Source organism: Lissotriton vulgaris, chromosome 9, assembly GCF_964263255.1.
Source record: "Lissotriton vulgaris chromosome 9, aLisVul1.2, whole genome shotgun sequence".
Taxonomy (NCBI): Eukaryota; Metazoa; Chordata; class Amphibia; order Caudata; family Salamandridae; genus Lissotriton; species Lissotriton vulgaris.
This window is the reverse complement of record NC_141697.1, coordinates 1022973594-1022994352: the sequence shown is the minus strand read 5'-3', so window position 1 is coordinate 1022994352 and position 20759 is coordinate 1022973594. Positions and strand designations below refer to the sequence as shown.

General features: G+C 45.7%; 1 protein-coding gene across 5 annotated transcripts in view; it reads right to left on the bottom strand.

Moving 5' to 3' along the window:
- The window catches only part of LOC147692727 (cyclin-dependent kinase 17-like), a 600938-nt gene that overhangs the window by 267078 nt on the left and 313101 nt on the right, over positions 1-20759 (bottom strand). For all 5 annotated transcript variants that reach the window (XM_086938922.1, XM_086938918.1, XM_086938917.1 and 2 more), the window contains one exon: positions 16998-17060. In XM_086938922.1, the coding sequence (XP_086795048.1) occupies positions 16998-17060 (63 nt within the window). The remainder of the gene's footprint in view (positions 1-16997; positions 17061-20759) is intronic.

Sequence of the window (20759 nt, the reverse complement as noted above, 5' to 3'; positions counted from 1 at the left end):
GTTACCCTGCATTCAAACAACTCACCCCTCATTCTCGTCCTTCACTTTCACACTCACCCTGCACTCACAGCGGTCAAAATGCACTCAAACTGATCACTAAGCACCCACACCATTCACCCTGCACTCACAAGGACCACACAGCACTTATGCCGCTCTCCATGAACTCACACCGTTCTCCCTCCTCTTACCCTGCGGTCAAATGAGCATACCGCTCACTCTGCACTCATATTGATCACTCTGCACTCACAATGCACTTGCACTGTTCACCCTGTACCTCACCCTGCAGTCACACTAGCACACTACTCACCCTGCACTCACGGGACACTTCACTCAACTGTCCCCTTGACTGCTCACTCTGCAATCTCACTCAAACAAGCCCATCACTAACCATACATTCATTCGTCCCACTCCGCACCCCAATTCATATGGTCACCTCACTCACCCTGAAGTCACTCCGCTCACACCGTCGCATCGCTCACCGTGCACTCACATGGACACTCCTGCCACCCACACAGCGCAGAGGGTTTATGTGCCTGCTACAAAGAACGTGTACCATGCCGATCACATAACTGAGTGTGTATAAACTACAAGCAGCCCTATAAGAAAAATGAAATGTTTGTCAGAACCGGGCTATAGAGAAATGAGGTGCATTATTGGCAAGTGGTAGTGAGGGAATTCATGGAAAAGGTGGAAATGGAGGAGGGTGCCAAAAAAAGAATGTTGCACCGTGCGCGACCAGTGCTATGGCCAGTCCTGACTGGGAGTCTTAGCTCCTCCCTGTAGGAGGGTAGCTCCTGGCTATGGTTGCCCCCGATTTTTTGCCTTGTGTTTTAGCTGGTTTTTGACATAGTTGGCCTAGGACCCTGCCAATCAGGACCCCAGGCCTACTACTCTCTCTGTAAAATGGATTCCATGTACCTTAGGTACATATCCAATTGGTACTGGCCATCTAAATCTGACACAACTTGCTGCACGACAGCTGGGGCAAGGTGGTGTAATCACCCTTTGCTTTAGATATAGTATACTTATATCTAACCCTAAAAATGGACACATAGATTCCTATCAGTCACTCCTATGGCAGGCCTTAGCAATCCTGAAGGCAGAGTGCTTGGAATCATGTGAGATGGTGCTCTGGCATGAGCTGAGCCCGTGTGCAGCTTGCGGAACCAAGTCCTAATAGCTGTTCCATGATAACGCATACCATATACTCTTAAGTGCATTATAATCCTCGCGGTTATATGCCAACTCTGGTATCGCATTATCAAAACATGTCGAGTAAGGTGTCATACGAATTGGAATACCAACCCCTCGCCAATTCTGGCGACGGGGTTAGCATTCCACCCTTCTAGAGGGCCACGACATGTATGTAACTGTGAACCCCGGTTAAAGTTAACTCGAGCCTCAGCATCACAAAATGGATGCTGCCACCACAGACACAAGTCTGACCTCCTGCTGCTGGGAGTCCTTCCAGCGAGGAGAGCTTGGACAAAGGGTTTCCTGTCAGGGGCGGTGCTAGCACCATCCCAGACAGGGTTTTGTGTATCCTGGGTAGGCAGGGCTGAATAGGAAGGTGACTGCAAGTGGCACCCCGGTGCTCACTATGCATCTGCCGGCTAGAACCAGTTCCAGGGGCACACCAGCCCCTGAGCTGGGGAAAGTCCGGCCTGGGAGAGGGGTGTAACCATCCCCCTTCCTGGTCCCACCCATGGGCAGGACCTAGTCCCGTACCAGCCCCTTTCTTTAGTATAAAGGTGGGAGCGGGGACACTTCCAAATTAGATCATCTTTGAATCCTGAAACTACTTTCTACGAAAGGAACTCTCGACTTCTTCTCAAGATTTCTCCCTTGTGACTAAGGAGTAGTCACCCTGCATCTGCGGGCACCAACTAAGAACACTGCGGTTTGCTGCACGTCCTTCCTCAGGAATCCGACCGACCAGCACGATGAGACCCGGCTTCCCTGGCACCTCTGACCTCTACCTACATCATCAGCCCAGCTGAGATCCGTGGGTGTGACGAGACCTCGAGGGACCGGCCATCTTCAGAACTGCACGACGCTTATCCAGCACGACCGCCGAGGGATCCTCGAGTGAGTGCTTTGGGGTTTGAGAAGCCCTAACCCTGAGCAGCTCCAGCACCGAAGTCCAGCCCCCCAGCATCCACGAGATCTGCGTGGGGCCCTTCTGCTCTTTGCTGCTCACCGCGTTGTCCGGCTACTTGCCTGCTGGCTTGTAGCCCTCTTGACGACGCACCACGACGACAACACCGCTGGTCTGGTTGCTCCAGACTGGCCCTTGCTCCCCTCCAACAGAGGAGCACCCCGGACCCTCCTGGTCCACTCCAGGCGCCATTTTGAGTCCACTGTGTGGGCTTGCATTTGCCAAGACTTGTTGCCCCAATCCTGGGTCCAGCGACGTCAACAGCAGATACCTTCGTGGGACAGCTCGCACCTCCATCCTGGTCGCCGACAACGCCTCCTGGTCCGAGAGACTGCAGAGCCCAGCGTCGCCCACTCACCTGGTCGAGGTGACTTCGTCCGGTGCCATCCTGGTGCCAATCTAATCACTGGCTAGTGATTCAGAACTTGGTCCCCTCTGCTTACAGGTATCCATCTTCACCGATCCAGGCTTGGGTCGTTTCGAACTTCATCACTGGTCGCCTGCCAGCAACTTCTTCTTTCCGGCTCCATAGACTGCAACGAGGATTCCCGACGTCTTTTCAGACCTATGCAGCCGCAGCCCCTGGGCTAGGTAACCTGAGCATTTCGGTGCTCCAGCATAGCTTAACTATCCAAAGGTCCAGATCCTTTTTTGTTTCAGCTCTACCTAGTCGGATTCGTCCGATAACACTGACTTTACGAAATCTAGCATCCATAGACTTTGTCCCGCATGAGAGTGCACACCCTGCACCCGATCTCCCTAGGCCTCCTGCTCGTAATCTGAAGGTTCAGTAGTCCAGTCCTAGCGATCCTAAAGCCTATTAGAGTAGTACTTACCTGCTAGTAATTTCGCATTCCACTTTTAGAGTATATGGTTTTTCGTGCCCCTCGGGCATTTGTGTAAATTGTGCGGCTTTCAGAAACTCTTTAAGAGCTTTGTATTGTGCTTAGCACCCTGTCCTCATAAAGAGTCCAGGGCTGTTGTGTTCTAAATAAATATACTTTTATTTTCATAACAACTTGTGTGGTGTCCTTTCACTTGGTGTTCAAGGGGTATATGAGATGGTATAACAGCTGGCTTAACACGCCCTCTAGAGTTTAGCCTAAAGACTGCTCTTGTCCATGCTACTAGGATAGCTGGTCTAAAGGTTGACTTACAACCAATCATCAATAAGGGTCGTTTGGAATGATACACAGTGATCACTAGAATAGTGAGCACTACATATCAGGCCAACTTCTCACACTCCCCCTCGAAGTTCGGGTCTAGTTGCGCCCCTGCTGCCAGCTTTAAGGATTTAGGGTCTTCTAGACTCTGGCATACTATATCTGTATTCAGTTTAGCCAACCTGTACTCTCAAATAAAGAGTAATATGTGAATGCGAATGGACGCTGCAGTCAGATCCATTAATGACGCCTTATTGTCAGGTTTCAACACTTTGGCACTCCTAAAAATCTACACTAGGAAGAGAGCTGCGTCTTCGACGGGTTGGTTCTCACTTAGACTTCAGGCTGACAAACGTAAATATAAACAGCTGGAAAGCAATGGAGGCGAAGTTATGAGACTGAAAAAGGTCGCCTACTGTAGTGTATTTTGCCAAACAAATAGACGCATCAGAAAATTCCCCAACAGAAGTTTTTAAAATTGTCAAAGCATTCTTAAAGCCTGTGGTGTGCAAACAAATCATTCCAACTTCCCAGTTGCTTGCAGATGACTTCTCTTTATTTTTCCACACTAAAGTGAAACAAAATCTGCGAACTTCAAAGAGGCTGCTCAACCTCCCCTGATGTCCATCTCCCATGTCCGCTGCTTGATTTATTTAAAGAAATCCCGCTAGCAGAATTGGAACTTATCATTCACAAAGTTAAGTCTGGATACCTCTTGATCTGTGCCCTTCTCACATACTACCTAAGGCAGCTACTCCAATGAATTCCAAGCTTAACGCTCTTTTTGAACCTTTCTTTGGAGTAGGGTGAAATACCTTCTATTTGGAAAAAGCTTCTCGTAGGGCCTCTTCTAAAAAATTACTAATGTAGATCCACTCACTCTGAATAATTCTAGAGCAATTTCCCTCCTCCCTATTTTAGGGAAGATGTTGGAAACCCTGGTCAACTGCAAATCACCAACCATGCTGATCGGAACAGTTTCTGTCCTTCTCAATCAGGCTTCTGTATAGGGTTTAAAAATGATTCTACCCTCTAGGAAGTTGCTGAATACATCAGAACGACCTTGACCTAGGTCATAAGACAGTGGTCATTTTACGAAATCTTTCCGCTGTATGCAATACAGTGTCTCATAAAATCCTTATGCAGAGATTAGAGAAGGTAGGAGCAGGGGTCAGGGCTTCAGAATGGCTCTGTTCCTATTTATCTACAAGACAACCAGCAGTATTTTTATCACCGTTAACATCCCAATGTAGACCCATTGATGTGGTGTCCCTCAGGGCTCGATTTTGAACTCTACTCTCTAACATCTGTATGGCCCCACTGGTCCCAGTTGTACAACAGTGGCATCTGAATATCGTATCCTATGCAGGCGACATACATCTTATGTCGGCATTTCAACAGTATGCAGTCGGTGATTTTCAGAGCTATCTTACTGCTGTTGCTGACTGGATGTATAACAGCCGTTTACAACTTAACTCTAATAAATCTGAAATGTTGGTATTTGCAATTTCCTCTACAGTCAATGTCGCAAGACTTTGGCCTCTCAAGTTGGGACAAGCTCCAACTCCCTCAATAGTCGCTCAGAACGTTTTCTAAATAACTTCTGCTAGTCACAAGGAAGGGGATTGTACATGCTCTCACTGCCACAGATTAGACTATGTTAATGTTCTCTATCTGGGGGCCTTTCAAGAACTGTTTTCACAGCTTCAGCGTGTCCAGAACGCTGCAGTCCGGGCTGGAATTAAATATTCTTAAAAAGCTTTGTATCAGAACCGGCTTAAAGCAACTACATTGGCTGCCAATAAAATCTGAATTAAGTTCAAAACACTTTGGTCACATACAGAGCATTCCATTTTAAGGGCCTGTTGTACTTTCAGAATAGGTTAGTAAAGTATCTCTCCGCTAGGGTACTGCGTTCAACAAATAAACTGCTGTACGTTTCTACAGTACGGAAAGCCAAATCTGGTGCAAAATCTTTTCCTTTTTTAAGCCCCATCATTTGACATTCTTTACCACTGTAGCTCCATAATATCCCCAGTGAAAGTCTGTTTAAGGCTCAACTCTTCAGTGAACTATAAACTCAGCATTTACCCCATGATCATTTCAGCACCAGGACGCTTCTCATGAAGCAGCAGCTGCGCTTTACAAGCCCCATTTCATTCATTATGTTTAATGCCGGTGGCTGGCTGCAAATAAGTAACTTATTTTACGTATTATGTGCAAAATAAACAAACAACACAAACAATAAAAACCAACAAAAAAAACAAACAACAAACTTAACCAAATTGTCTTTTGTGAAATATTCCACTAATTAGTTATACGTCTGTTGATGGAGGATTTGGTGAAACTGTACAATTGTAGTGCAAAATTTGTACAATAACCAAATGGCGATTGGTGAGGCAAGAGACAGGCTCTCTGCAGTACAGTTCCAAACCCTTATGATACACGCCATAGATACCCGGATGCCAAGCCGTGGGGAATTAACATTTTCATGCTATGAAATAAACATCAGGACTTGTATGTAGCCTCCATACCACATGTCTGGAGCAGAAGTAGGCACAACCCTTTGCAGCAAAAAACGTTTGGCTTCCAATTTACAATACCACAGTGCAGATCAGTGAAAGAGGATTGGGTCAGAGACCTGCTCTTTCCCCCAGCAGAGCTCTGCTGTTGTGCCGCTGCCACTGACCCCGTTCACCTCGGAGCTGCTAGGTGTTCGAGCCCCTCCTACACCCGCAGGCTCCTGCCTGCGCCTCATCCCTGGTCGTCCAGTTAGAGAGCCTTGCTCTTCTGCTCATCCGCTGCTTTCTGTCTCTGTGTTTGTGCCCGGTTTTTACGGGCTCGGCGACGTCACCACTTCGTCAGAAGTGGGGAGGAGCTACGACCCGTATTGTTAAGGGTGGAAAAATTCCTCTGTGCTCGTGGTTTCGCAGTGCTTTATTTTATAATCTGAATGGTGATTGGTCCTCGCGGTGCTGTATTTTTAGTAGTCTTGATGATGATAGGGCAGATGTAATTTTCGTCCGCCATTTTTGGCATTTTCTGTGCGGTTTCGCGCACGGCAGTCCAATAATTTTAATTAGGAGCTGTCAGGGTGCCCGTGTAATGCATTCCAGATGGTCTGTGTGCGTTCACCATAGAGCAGTGCGTTTGTCGGGCGCGCGTCCTCCTCACATGCAGGCATGGTCTATGAACATTATTTGGCCCTTCAAAATAAAACCAGTCGCTTGCCGTGTGTTGAAACGCCGCTACTCGTGATTTACATGCCAGCTCTTTTAGTTTTGGTGATTAGCGCCTGGATTTCGGTGGCTGTGAATTCGTCTGCACTTTTAGACAAAGTTACTGTCTACAAGCAGTTTGTTCCAGTCTTCGTGGTTGTGCGCGGTGCTGTATTTAGCTGGCTGTGGCTCCTAGGACCTCTGTTTTTGCTGACTCGTCGCTGAGTCGCTTGCCGTGTGTTGAAACGCCGCTACTCGTGATTTACATGCCAGCTCTTTTAGTTTTGGTGATTAGCGCCTGGATTTCGGTGGCTGTGAATTCGTCTGCACTTTTAGACAAAGTTACTGTCTACAAGCAGTTTGTTCCAGTCTTTGTGGTTCTGCGCGGTGCTGTATTTAGCTGGCTGTGGCTCCTAGGACCTCTGTTTTTGCTGACTCGTGTGAAGTCTGATAAAGCAAGTGTTACTGTTGTTGTGGGGTGCAGGCCCTGTAGTGGTGCAGAGAAGTGTTGAAGCCAGGGGTGTTGATCTTCAAAGATTCCTTCTGGCCTGAGAGGTCTCACACTCACTCTGGTGGTGTCTTTTACATCACTGATCTTATCTCACATTGTTGCTTTTGCGTACTTTTCTGTACTTTGTGTCGCAGATACGGGTGAGCTTCTGAACTTCCGCATCAAAGGGTTAGGGGCTTAACAAAAACCGCAGACGCGGAAATATCTAATAGCACTTGTTCTAGAGGAACCGGGAAACTTGAATCCAAAATCAGAATCTCCCACTTACTCTGTGTGAGCTTCGTCAAATGAGTTTTACCTCGCTGGGCTCCATTTTTAGTATCTGCTCAAAGTGGGACTGCTGAGGAACAGGTTTATTCCAGTATTCATCACTAAATGTAAAGCAAACCGTCACCTGTGAACTCTCTTTGGTACCGACGTCAATTGTACATTGGTCGTGCATTGGTCGTGTTGGCCAACAATAAACTAACATTTTGCTACTTTAGGAGGAAACAAAATGAAAATATGTTTGAACAAATGTATTATTATACATGAAGTTTGAAAAAGTTTCAGGTGACCTATGTATCCTATAATCTGCATCCAACCATAACCAGTTAAGTTTAAGTACTTAAAAAGAAATGTTAATGGATTGAATAGATAACTGTCTGAAGAAAAGTGCATCCACTGTTTTTTACAAAAGAATATGTACATAAGAAATTAAGAGTATCTGATTCTAATTATTTAAAGAAAAGAAAAATAAAAAAATATATTTTTTGATACAAGGTTGTCTTGTTGTGGATATAATGAGGTACATGTTAAACATAAGTGAAACATTGTGATTATTGCCTATAAAATGTTGTAATGTACTTTAGCCAAGTGTCTTTCCAAAAAAAGCGTAAAAACACGCCAACTGGGTCTTGTGACGCTATAGCAGGACCGTTGTGTAGGATGAACACTGCACCCATGGCGAGCTCACAAGGTATGGGAAAAGAGTTTCGAACCTTGTATGCTCATACATTCCCTGGCCTCTCTCTCGATTTACCAGACGGTACCCTGTCGGCAAAGAATCAGTGCTCCAGTAGTTCTGGGCTTTTCTATTACAAAGCATTGCCAGAGGTTGGTAATCGAAAACCCAGGGCTGTTGGGTAATAGGTGTATAATATTGCAGTTTTGTCTAGCACAGAGTGGCAGTGAGTGTAGAGTGGCAGTGAGTGCAGAGTGGCAGTGAGTGCAGAGTGGCAGTGAGTGCAGAGTGGCAGTGAGTGCAGAGTGGCAGTGAGTGCAGAGTGGCAGTGAGTGCAGAGTGGCAGTGAGTGCAGAGTGGCAGTGAGTGCAGAGTGGCAGTGAGTGCAGAGTGGCAGTGAGTGCAGAGTGACGGTGAGTGCAGAGTGACGGTGAGTGCAGAGTGACGGTGAGTGCAGACTGAGTGCAGAGTGACGGTGAGTGACAGTGAGTGACAGTGAGTGCAGAGTGACAGTGAGTGCAGTGACAGTGAGTGACAGTGAGTGCAGAGTGACAGCAAGTGACAGTGAGTACACAGTGAGTGCAAAGTGACAGTGAGTGCAGAGTGACAGTGAGTGCAGAGTGACCGTGAGTGCAGAGTGACCGTGAGTGCAGAGTGACCGTGAGTGCAGAGTGACCGTGAGTGCAGAGTGACCGTGAGTGCAGAGTGACTGCAGAGACAGTGTGTAAGGGTGCAGGGTGCACATTGTGTGAGTGTGCAGAATGAGTGTGCAGGATAAACAGTGTGTGACTATGCAGGGTGACATTGGGAGTGCGCGGGTGAGCAGTGTGTGAATGTGTAGGGGCAGTGTGTGAGTGTGCAGAAAATACCACACACATACACCACACACACATACCACACACACACACACACACACCACACACACAACACACCTCAGTCTCTCAACACCACACACTCGTCACCACACTCACTCACTCCCCAGGCTCACCCCCACAGACTCTCCACCACACACTCACCAGTACACAGAAAACAAGACACACAACAACACACCCCCAGCCGTCAATGAATGCTTTCACCATGCACAAACACCAGCAACCATCAGCCATCTGAGCACGCTTTTACCAAGCACACACCCACCAGCCGTCAGTGCACCCTTCCACCAGGCACACACACCTCCAGCCGGCAGTGCACTTTTCCACCAAGCAATCGCAGTATGGTACACTTTACTTTTAAACATTCATATAAAGCACAGCATGCCACCATTGGTAAAATTACAATTCAACCAACATAATTCCACTACACACCACATGCACACACTCCATAACACATGGCGAAAAGACATTGTCATTTACAATGCCATTAGCTCGAACTCAAATAAATCCGAGCCCGATTGCATTTCTAATGCTTGTTCTGTCTTTGTTAGTGCCTTATTATTGTGCCTTTTGTGTCTTGTGATTGTGCCTTTTTATCTGTTTTTCTGTCTTTCCTGTTTTGGCCTGTTTGTGTCCTCCGTGCCAGTTTCCTTCCAGTCGCTGCTGCCTCCGCGCCCCCTGCCGGTTTCCGCTCCCACCTACAAGCTGTGCTTCCCTCTCCACCGTCCCTATTTAATGGCGGCTGCTGCTCGGGTGTCAGAGCAAGATCTTGGACCCCCCGGTCAGAGAACTGCTCTCTCTCCCAGCTCCGCTGTTGTGCCGCTGACCCAGTTGACCTCTGAGCTGGTAGTGTTTGAGGCCCTCCTTCATCCGCAGGCTCATACCTGCGCCTCATCCCTGGTGGTCCAGTGGGAGAGCCTTGCTCTTCTGCTGGTCCGCTGCTGTCTGCCTCTGTGTTTGTACACGTTTTTTCTACCTTTGTTAGTGTCTTGTTATTGTGTTTTTTTATCTGTTTTTCGGTCTTTCCTGTTGTCCTGGACTGTTGGCGTGCTCCCTGCCCGTTTCCTTCCCGCACCTGCTGCCCCCTATCCCCTGCTGGTTAGTCCCACCTCCCAGCTGCGCGTCCCTCCCCCTTCCCAATTAAATGGCGTGCGCTGCGCAGCCATTTTGCTGGCACGCCAAAGACAAGTTTGTCTGCATCCATCCGCAACTCGACCGCGAACAGCACCAGGGATCCTGGTTCTCCAAACACCGACAGCTGCGACATTGCTGCCCTCCTCGCACTCAATCCCAGAAGGAGCAACAGCTGCCAGCTGTCTACGCCAGCCACCACCCACAGCCAGTTCTCCTGCCGACAAACCTTCACCACCCTCACGGCAGATGCCTCCACGCCAGCAGCCCTGAGATGCATCCTTCTCAACATGCGCTCCCTGCACAGACAGGCAGTAGAGCTCTGGGACCTCCTCGACACCCTCTTGCCAAACGCCGCCTTCTTCATGGAAACATGGACCAACCCGACCTCCGCCCCTGACATAACCACCGCCATCCCCGTCGGATACAAGATCCAGAGGAAGGACCGCCCCCAACCCCCAAAAGGAGGACTCGCCATCGCACACAAGAGCTCCCTCCAACTCACCACCTCCAGAACAAGCGACTCCCCGTCCACCACCGAACACCTCCACTTCCAGACCCTTTCCAGAACTGCCTTACGAGGCACCCTCGCCTACAGACATCCCGGACATCGAACCGCGTTCACCACTACCATTGCCAACCTCATCGTGCCCCACGCCATTGCCTCCATGGACTACATGCTCATCAGAGACCTCAACTTCCACCTCGATAACCTCAGCGACCCCACCTCTGCCACCCTCCTGGACAACCTCAGCCTGCAACAACTAGTCACCACCCCTACCCACAAGGTAGGACACACCCATGACTCAGTCTTCGCAGGAGGCAACAACATCCACTGCAGTCACACCACGCAACCCATCTGGACCGACCACTACTGTGTTCCCTTCCAAGTGGATAAAGCCAAACCGGCACCCCACCCACTGCAAAGAAACTGGAGTAAGAGCACCAAGGAGCATCTCAACTACACCCTCAATTGCAAAGCCACCCCCCCACCACGACCGACGCCAACTCTGAAGCCAAAGAACTTCACAGATGGATCAACAACTGGTCAGACAAGCTTGCCCCCCTCCGCAACCCCAACATACAGTGGCCCAAGGCGGCCCCCTGGTTCACCACCAACCTCCAAGAAGCCAGACGCACCTGCAGACGTCTCGAGAAGAAGTGGAGAAACAGCAAAACTTCGGAAGAGCACTCCACTTACAAGAATGCCATGACGGGTGGAGCTCCTCTGTGGTCCGAGTGTACGGATGGGGCGATAAAAACTGAAGCCTGCTACACCGGTTAATTTCCTACCTTCTAGCCAATAGAATAGTCCCTGAAGTTCAAGATCCCTCGGGCACCACCCAGCACACCTCACCTGCAAGCACACAGGCATTTGCTGACTACTACGCACAGTTGTACTCTGCTCGCGCACCGGAGGCTACCCTCCCACTCTGCTCTGCCAGGCAGGGATCCAGCTCCCTCGCCTCACGAGGATGAGGTGGCTGACTTGGACCCCCCCCATTACCTCAGAGGAGATACCCAGCACGATCTCCCTGCTGAAGGCCGGGGAAACACAGGGAACCGACGGCTTACCCCAAGAATACTACACGGCCTGGTTCCCCATCTCATACACCTCTACCAACACGTTGCTGAGACCGGATCCTTTCCCTTCGGAGACTGACATGGCGACTATTGTCATTATTCCCAAGACCCAACCACTTTCTCCTATTTGTGGGGGCTACCGCCCAATTTCATTTATCAACCCGGATATGAAAAATATATGCCACTATCCTAGCCCAGCGTCTTTGTCCCTTTCTCCATAAGACGGTCCACCTAGATCAATGTGGCTTCATGCCAGCGCGGAGCACTAGACACTGCCTAAGACGCCTCCACCTGGCCCTAGCCAACCGCCAGATCCTTACACCCCATCTCACGCACCCTTTTGTCGACTTTGAAAAAACCTTCGACACAGTGAACTGGCATTATTTAGAGGACGTCCTGCAGATGATGGGTCTTGGATAACAATTTCGACACCTTGTCCGGGCCCTCTACTCAAACCCCAATGGAACCCTCTCCAAGGCATTCCCAATTCAGAGAGGCACGAGGCAGGGATGTCCCCTTTCGCCCCTCCTATTTGCGCTGGCAATGGAGCCCTTGGCCTGCCTCATTCGATCCAACCACCAGATACAAGGCTGGGCTTGGGGAAACCACTACACCGACAAAATCACCTTGTATGCGGACAATCTCCTGCTCTACCTGTCGGACCCGGCCAGCTCTGGCCCTAGATGCCTTTAGGTTCTCCAGGCTATTGAGAAAGTCTCAGGACTGACTTAACCCAGCAAAATGAACTCTAGTGCCCCTCTACATCTCTAGGGAATGCTTTGACTGGCAGTCCACCATCCCCATCAGGAGACAGTCATTCAAATATTTAGGATATGGGTCGCTTTGCTTCCAGAGTTGGAATGGGCACTGAACATTACCCCGTTGGTCCATAAAGCCAAAGCGGATCTCAAGCGCTGGCAAACCTTGCCACATAACCCACTCGGGAGAATAGCGCTGTTCAAAATGATGATCCTCCCGCGCTTCTTATACATCATTCAGAACACCATTTTTCACTTCCCACGAAGCAGGCTTACTGAGATAGATGGGGTGACCAGAATGTTTCTATGCGGAGAGGGGAGGCCCCGTATCGCTCTCGCCCGCTGTAGGATCCCACCCTTCGACGGAGGCATGGGTAACACCGAACTCCACCTATACTACCTTGCCATTCGGCTCCTTGTAGATCACGATTGGTTCACCGGGGGGTGGTCTGATCTGGCATACAAAACGGAGCTCAGAGACATGGAGTTCCCCTAAATACAAGCATACTTATACGGGAGCCCATTACCCAAAGCGATACCGGCGATAACCAGAGCAGTCCTGGTGGCTTGGCACACAGCTCTGAGGCACAGACGTTGGGACAAACAACTGAGCCAACACACACCTCCCTGGCAAAGCACATGGCTGTTTGAGGTAGCGGCACTTTCGGGGTTCAAACAAAGGGACCATATAGGTATCTCACTGCTGGGCGATGTTTGGGTTGGCGACCACATTAGCACAGTTCAGGGGACCTAAAGGGGCGCTATACTCTCCACGCCTCACAATTTTATAAATATCTGCAACTCTGTCATGCCCTCAACACGCACCTTTCAACAGGCACATCGCTTCCCGAATTCAGCCCACTAGAAGCTCAGGTCGTGATGGGGAACTTGGAGAGGAGGGGGGTCCGCGAATATATCGCACCAGTGTTAACAATGGACGGGCAACTCTCGATCCACTCCGGACCCGCTGAGAGGGCTGGGTGGCTGCATTGGAGGAGGTAGACTGGTGTGACGAGCTTATGGCCCTCAAAACTATCACAACCTCAGCCAGAATCAGTCTTATTCAAATATACGATCTGCATGCGGCTGATCTCACCCCTGCAGGCCTACACAGAGCAGGGTTGTGTCCCTCCCCAAATTGCACGCGCTGTGGCCACGAACCAGCTGACTTCTACCATGGAACTTGGACATGTCCTAGCCTTGCCCCGTATTGGACGGCAATAGAGTCCGAACTTACACAGGTCTTGGGTTGGCCAGTTTCCCATGATCCTGTGCGTCTTATCCTAGGGGTGATGGACGGCCTGGACGGTTCTTGTTCAGACAAAACATTTTTCGGGACAGCACTTGCGGTGGCCAAATTTGACATTGCAGCTACCTGGGCGCAAGCTAAACCCCAAAGAATAGCAAAATGGCGCTGGGAAGTGGATTGGTGTGCCACACAGGAGAGAACCTTTTTCGAGGCTGGGGGATTCCCAACCAAGTACAACTGAATCTGGGGCAAATGGCTGAATCAATTGGAACAAGTACATTAAAGCTCCCTTATATATACAATTGTAATACTAACTTGTCAGGATAGTGCTTCCATCCACTAATCTGTATGTACTCACAAATGCGGTAAATACTTGTGCTGTTAGCGTCTTTGATCTTAAAATCAATAAAATTGATTATAAAAAAAAGAATGCCATGACAGAATACCACCAACTCATCAGATCCACAAAGAAGACCTTCATCTGTAACCAAATCGATGCCAACACCAGCAACTCCAAGGAACTCTTCAACATCATCCAGGAATCTAGGAAGCCGCCCAGCGAAGCAACGGACGTCACACCCTCCCAGAACCTCTGCAACTAACTCGGCTCCTACTTCCACCTGAAAATAAGATCATCTACGACAACTTCGATAAACAGACACAGGACACTGAACTCACTCCACCCCCTCCAGCAACGAAAGTCAGGCTACCATCTCCTCCTGGACCCTAGTCACCACTGAAGACACTGCATTGGCCATGAAAGGTATTCACTCAGGAGCCCCCACGGACCCCTGCCCTCCGCACATCTTCCACAGCGGAGCTACCATGCACCATCAACGCCTCCCTCGAAACCAGTACCTTCCCAGTTGAGGCAGCTGCAGAAGTCAAGCCCCTCAGCAAGATTTATGTCATAGGACATGTAAATGTGCACAACAGTCAAGCAAAGATTTTTTTCAAGCTGCAAATATTTTGTGTACATTTTATTTTGAAAAAAAACATTTGCAGGTTCATGTCATTGAATTAATGCAGATTTATGACTCACAAATTCACAAAAATCACCTTAGCAGGCCTAGAAAATGTACACCTATCAAAATTCAGTGAATTCCATTTTGGAATGAGGAAATATATACACATACATTTGCTGATGAGGAATTCTGCTCAGTAATTTCAAATTAATTTTCCCAACCATGGAAAAGAATGAACGCCAGCACTTGTCAGGTGGAGGAGTTGGCGAATACCCTTAAACATGTAAGACTGTCTGTGTGCACAAATCAGAGGGTATTTTGATCTTGAAACCACGTCTTCCACTCCTACTTCCAGCCCCCGTTCGTAGAGATTGTGGACAACAACCCCATGACAAAAGTTTGCTTCATGCATTCACTGGATAAAACGATTTGCTCATTTTGGCGACACTGAGAAATCTGTACTCTGATTATGGGCATTGCTCCATTATACTTTTTTGCATATTGTACTGTGATTATTTTTCTAAAGTGGTTTCTGCTGTGCTTTGTTTCATAAGGGCAATATTTTACACTCACTCATCTCCACTATTTTGAAAAACATATGCATAGTGTAGAAGTGCTCTGCTATAACTTGTGTAATGCCTTCAAATGATAATACTACTGACGTTTACAGTTAAGGGTCTTAAAGCTGGAACATGCAGTCTCCTTCATCAACAATCGGATATTTTTTCAAAGGTTGAAAATGATCGAATACGTTCTTAGATATCAAAAGTTAAAATACCTCCTGTGAACACTGCAACAATGCCACACAGAATCGTATTAGCAGAAAAGGCTTCCAGCAAAAGTCTGGACAAATGTATTCCATAAAAACCAGCTCGGTGACCCATTTCTTAGTTTAAAGAAAATGTATGAAAGAGACAGGGAGATATATCTCCACCACATAAAAGAAGCCTTCAATTTTAATCTTCTTTTATCAGCGCTTTTCTGACAACCTAGCTTTCTAGTGACGTTTTCCTAATATTTCTATGTTCTGCAGCCTTCATGTGTAAACTTTCCCAGAAGCAATGCTTTATGATACCAAGCACGTTTCACGAATGAACTTTAGATCTTTATTGCAAATTTGGTACAACACACCACTATTGTCTCAAGACATTTGCAAACGAATTAATCATCAGGTCTTAGTTACAGTAATCAAATAAAACACTAAATACATGGCCTATAATAGAAACAATACAATACAATATCTTTACATGAATTATAAAATGCACAGTTAACATTATTATACACTTATTTTACTGAACTGTTTTTAAAACAGCTAAAAATCCATCGTTACAAAAACATTATTAAGGTTTGGTAGAAGTATTATGCTAATTTATCTATTAATTCTAGTAGCTTAGCAAACTTAAATTAGCAAACGTAATCCTTAATTTGTAATCCATTACATAACTAAATGTTATCCACACCAGGAAATAGCAAGCTTGTGCTAAATTGGTAACTTTGTAACCTTTTTGTAGGTAAATTCTCCGACCAACAGTAGGATTTGGGTATTTGTATTTCCATAAATCCTATTTTTCACGGACTTTCAACCACTAATAATTATCAACAGCAATGTATCCCATATTTGTTATTCTAAAAAATGGATCTACAGAAGAAATTACATTTTTGGAATCTCTAGGAATTTAAGCCTGCAGTACAGGTACTAGCGTTTGAAGGGGTTTTACAGAATTTCATATCGACCTGTGTAGGGTAGCTTAAAGGAGAAAAGAGTAACAGAATTAGGTTGGCTATTATAATATCAAACAAAGTCAGACGTCTTCAACATTCTAGATTCAGGGAGAAGCTGCATGTCTCACCACTCGGTACAAACCAAACACGCCAAGCTGCCAGCCTATTGCCTAAATAACACTTGCATATTTCCTAAAACCATCATCTTCAATGTACAATTAATTGACAGACAGAACTGTGTGGTATCCCCTCAAGTGGGGATACCACAAAGGTGCCACCAGGTAAATAAGGTACCGCATACGCTCTTCGACTGATGTACAGTAATTTTCAACATTTCCATTAACCTTTGAGACTATATGACATCACTCATGTTCAGTAGCCCTACTTTTCAATTGTAAGTGTTTAAACACGATACTCCAGTAGAGACCCTAAACTCCACGGTGTCAAGGAAAGAAATAGTCTATATACATTAATGTCTCCAAGGTTGACCAGCAGTACTTGGGCTGATAGGATGTTTGATCAGTTATTTCTCCTTTCTTATGAATTTGAATCAACTCATTTTCTTGCCACAATGATGGATCACTAGTATTAATAATCACAGCAATTTACATTTTGTAGGCCAGCAGCCCACAAAGCATTGCCAAATGTAATCTCAACATTTCAGATGTTAAGCACTTAGTAGCTTCTAGACCATTATTAGACACATGCATTAGTTTGTCTTACCTTGACATTTTGAATGCTCATAATATTGCCACAATCATCCATATATTGTTTCAAATCCTTTTCCTTTAAAAGAACAAAAATATGTTTATGCGTTAGGAAAAGTCTTCACAGTAGATTAGCTAATACAAAGGTCTACAATTCAGTTTGAGGAAGTGCATTTTTATGGGGCAACCAATAATTTTAAAGCTATGTCAACAAACTTAATCATCCTTCTGGACATGATCAACTCCTGGCTACTAAACATCAAGCATGTGGGGCGCCGGTCATGCTCTACAATTATAATTTTTAAATGCAGACTTAAACAATTTCTTTCTATCTTGCAACAGAACAGTAAGTGTACACAAGTTTCTTTGTTTAATAGGCACAGGTAACATTTAAGACTAGTAAGCGTGTGGCAGGCCAGTTTGACTTTGCTTTGTAAATAGGAAGCAAAGAGTAAATGAATACAGCTATGTCTTGCATACCTACCACGTGACTGGTATAAGACTGAGAGAAAGAAAAGGAAATATAAATATCTCCAATAACCTTGCATCCATCCTGTCAAATCTTCATAGTCATGAATATGCGAAGTTATCAACACTTTAAAGGCCAGTGATTTAAAAACCTGGATATTTAGATTTGGTTGAGAACCACAGATACTCAAACAGTAATGTGGCCATAATTGGCCGGTGGAATCTCTGATCGCTGCCCACAATTGCACTTTTAGTTTTCCACTAGGGGCACAATTCAGTCCAAAAGAAGCAGCCAGAAAGTATCTCGTAACATTAAAGTCTTGGTGCAATACATTTAGTTGCAAACATATCTCTGAACCTGAGAGTGACTGCAGCAACAGAAGTATAGTCTTAAAAACAGGAGCCTGTGCATGTTCAAGCGACTATGCCTAATTTGGACGGAAATACAATGTGGTGGTAGGGTGGCATTAGAATCAATTTTGCTGAAACCCAAGGTATGATTGGAGGAACTGTAGGAACTTCGAAACAAATGTAGCAATGCTTAAATACATAAATTATCGAATTCAACTTGTTTCTCAAGTTAGTTAAATACAAATTTTGCTTCGTCTGCTTTTTCAAACAAAGATAGTTATAAAGTTGACCAATCATTAACATGCATTTGGGGCAGATGCTACGTTGAAAGACCATTACCATGGACTCAAAAACATTAACTTGTAGATGGTTTTGAATGTTTTAAGTATGTAAGGCTGTAAGAACACCAACAAAATGGTGTTTCAGCGTGTTGCAAAAAATTTAAATGGCAATCATTCAATTTCAGTAGAAAATAGCAAACTTTAGCAAGTGCACCTACTATCTGTCATGTAAAAACTGAAAGTAAAGGATGCAAACAACCCCCTGCTTCAGCCCTCTCTTAGTTTTTTTTCCTCGCAATTGGAAATTTCTAAACAGCCTTGGGCTGCATCCAGGTACAGATCACGTTGTAAAGAGGAGTACAAGGTGATAAAAAGAATTTAGGAAAGAATCCGGGATACTCCAGTAGCTTAACTTTGGCCATCAAATACCTCTATAGACTCAACCAAAGAATATTTTAAAATCACTTAAACAAGCGTATAGCTTACACATCGCTTGCAGAGAGCACAGTGAACCAACTGCTCCACAAGGACATTGTTCATTGTGTAACAGTTTTGTCTGTAACCGTTTTGACGGACTGGAATAAGGTAGCTCTCTGCAGCACAACCTTCAACATTTCCCAACAGAATTTAAGAATCAATTACAGACATTTTGTTAAATGACTTGAGATGAATAATTAAGGGTTGGATCAAATGAAGACTATCTGGTAAAATGGTTGTAGGTAGGTTTAAAAGAATATGACGTATAATTAAGAAGCTTCAAATTAAAGATGTTATGATCATAAGTAAACGCTGTCTCCCTAAGAATGGACCGAAGGCTTAATCAAGTATGCAATTAATGAGAGCACAGTTGCAAACAAAGATTTCCATTACAACGTAGCCATCTTCCAAAGCATTCCTTGCATGATTTATCCCTCTGTATCTCAACAATTGCTGACCAGTGGGATACTACATTACATGGGGCTATGAAGGTGGAACGGTGAAAATCAAAGGTAATCTACCTGGATGTTGGCCCCATTGTTGGACAGCATAGATCAGATAACAAAAGAATCTAGTCCTGATGGGTTTATGTCAATCCATGAACTGTTGCATAGGAAATAATCCGGGCATGAACCAATTTTGCTCAGGTATGAAACAGCTTGAGCTCTGGGTTCTTTGCATGAAGATCACTTTATTTTAGGATTAACTCAAGTGATCTTTTCAGATGGTTTTAAGAAATAGTGTGTTACCACTTGAATAATAAAAAAAATCACCCTCATTCAGAATGCTTTAACCCGTTCCGTACACTCCCTCCCTGGTGCTGCGAACGACCGTTGGCTGACGCAGCGCCGCCCACCCTTTAGAGCGCCCGCACCGCGGCGGAATTGCAGCTGCGGTTAAGACGTTATATAACGGTTGTCAAATGACAACTTACTGCATCTAGACAAGGCCATTAAGACTTAAGTATCAGTACAAGTGACACTTTCTTTTACTAAGCACAACCTCCTGTATTCAGACAACTCATGGTCCTGAATTGGCTGCTGCCAGTTTGCCGCCTCTGGTGTTGGATGACTTACCAATTTAAGAGTTGCCAGTTTGGTGGTATTACTTAAGAGATTTCAGTGCCACTTAATGCAGTTAAAGATGGGTCACATGTGAAAACCTTGCCGTAGTAAGTAGGTTTTGGGGGCATGTTTTAGCTTTTATACTCTGAGGCACGCCTCCTTTGGGCCACAAAAAAAGAGCCAGGTCAATAAATCTTCTGGTCCCATCTCTGACGTCCAAGTGAGATCAAGAAGACCAAGCAATGTTGTGGGAGGGATACCTTATCTGATTCTTCTACTCACAGTTACATATATTGTAATGCAGAGGAGATGTACTTGATCTCAACCCTTTATAAGATGCATTAGCCCTGGTTTTGCATGCCTAGATAAATGATTTTTAATGGGGTAACAAATATATATTTCAGGAATGACTTGGTTGTGTAACCTAAAATGCAAGAGTTGGAGTATGAAATTTGAAGTCGGAAACGTTTTGTTTGGCCTTCTAACTAATCATCTCCCATTCGGTATTAGTATTTGTCTGTCATTCAGGATGGTATTATATAAGTGAGGCACTTCACTCCGAGGCTAACCTACGATGGTCCAAAAACATCCTTGAACTAAAAATGGCCATTCCACCATCTTCAAAGTTGTAGACAGGAATGAAAAACTAAGAAAGATTTCAGAGTGCTCTAGTGATTCTATGGAACAGTAGGATATTGAAAACTAATGTCCGTCCTTTAGAAGGAGACAGAACAATTCTCTAGTGCCCAATCTGGCGCTCAACAAATGTTTGATTTCACTAATCTTAAATGAAACAAGAATTAACTAAACACACAGAATGGCATAGGGGCTGCACACTATTGTTTTGCTAATCAATTCCTGAGAACACCACAGTGCGTAACTCTTTGATTGACTATCTTGAGTCTGCCAATAGCATGGTCATAAGAGGATGTTCAGATTAGGGTAGGAGACAGATTAGGCATTTCCACTTCTAGAGCACAAGACAAGTCCTACTACTGTATAGTAGTCTGCAAGTGGTGATACAAGTAGTAATTTTTCTAACTGAGCTATATACTCAACTATAATATTTTCTGAATCCAGTCATAGATTGATTAAGTGCAATTAAATTAAACCAATTACTTTACTGTCAAACCGTTT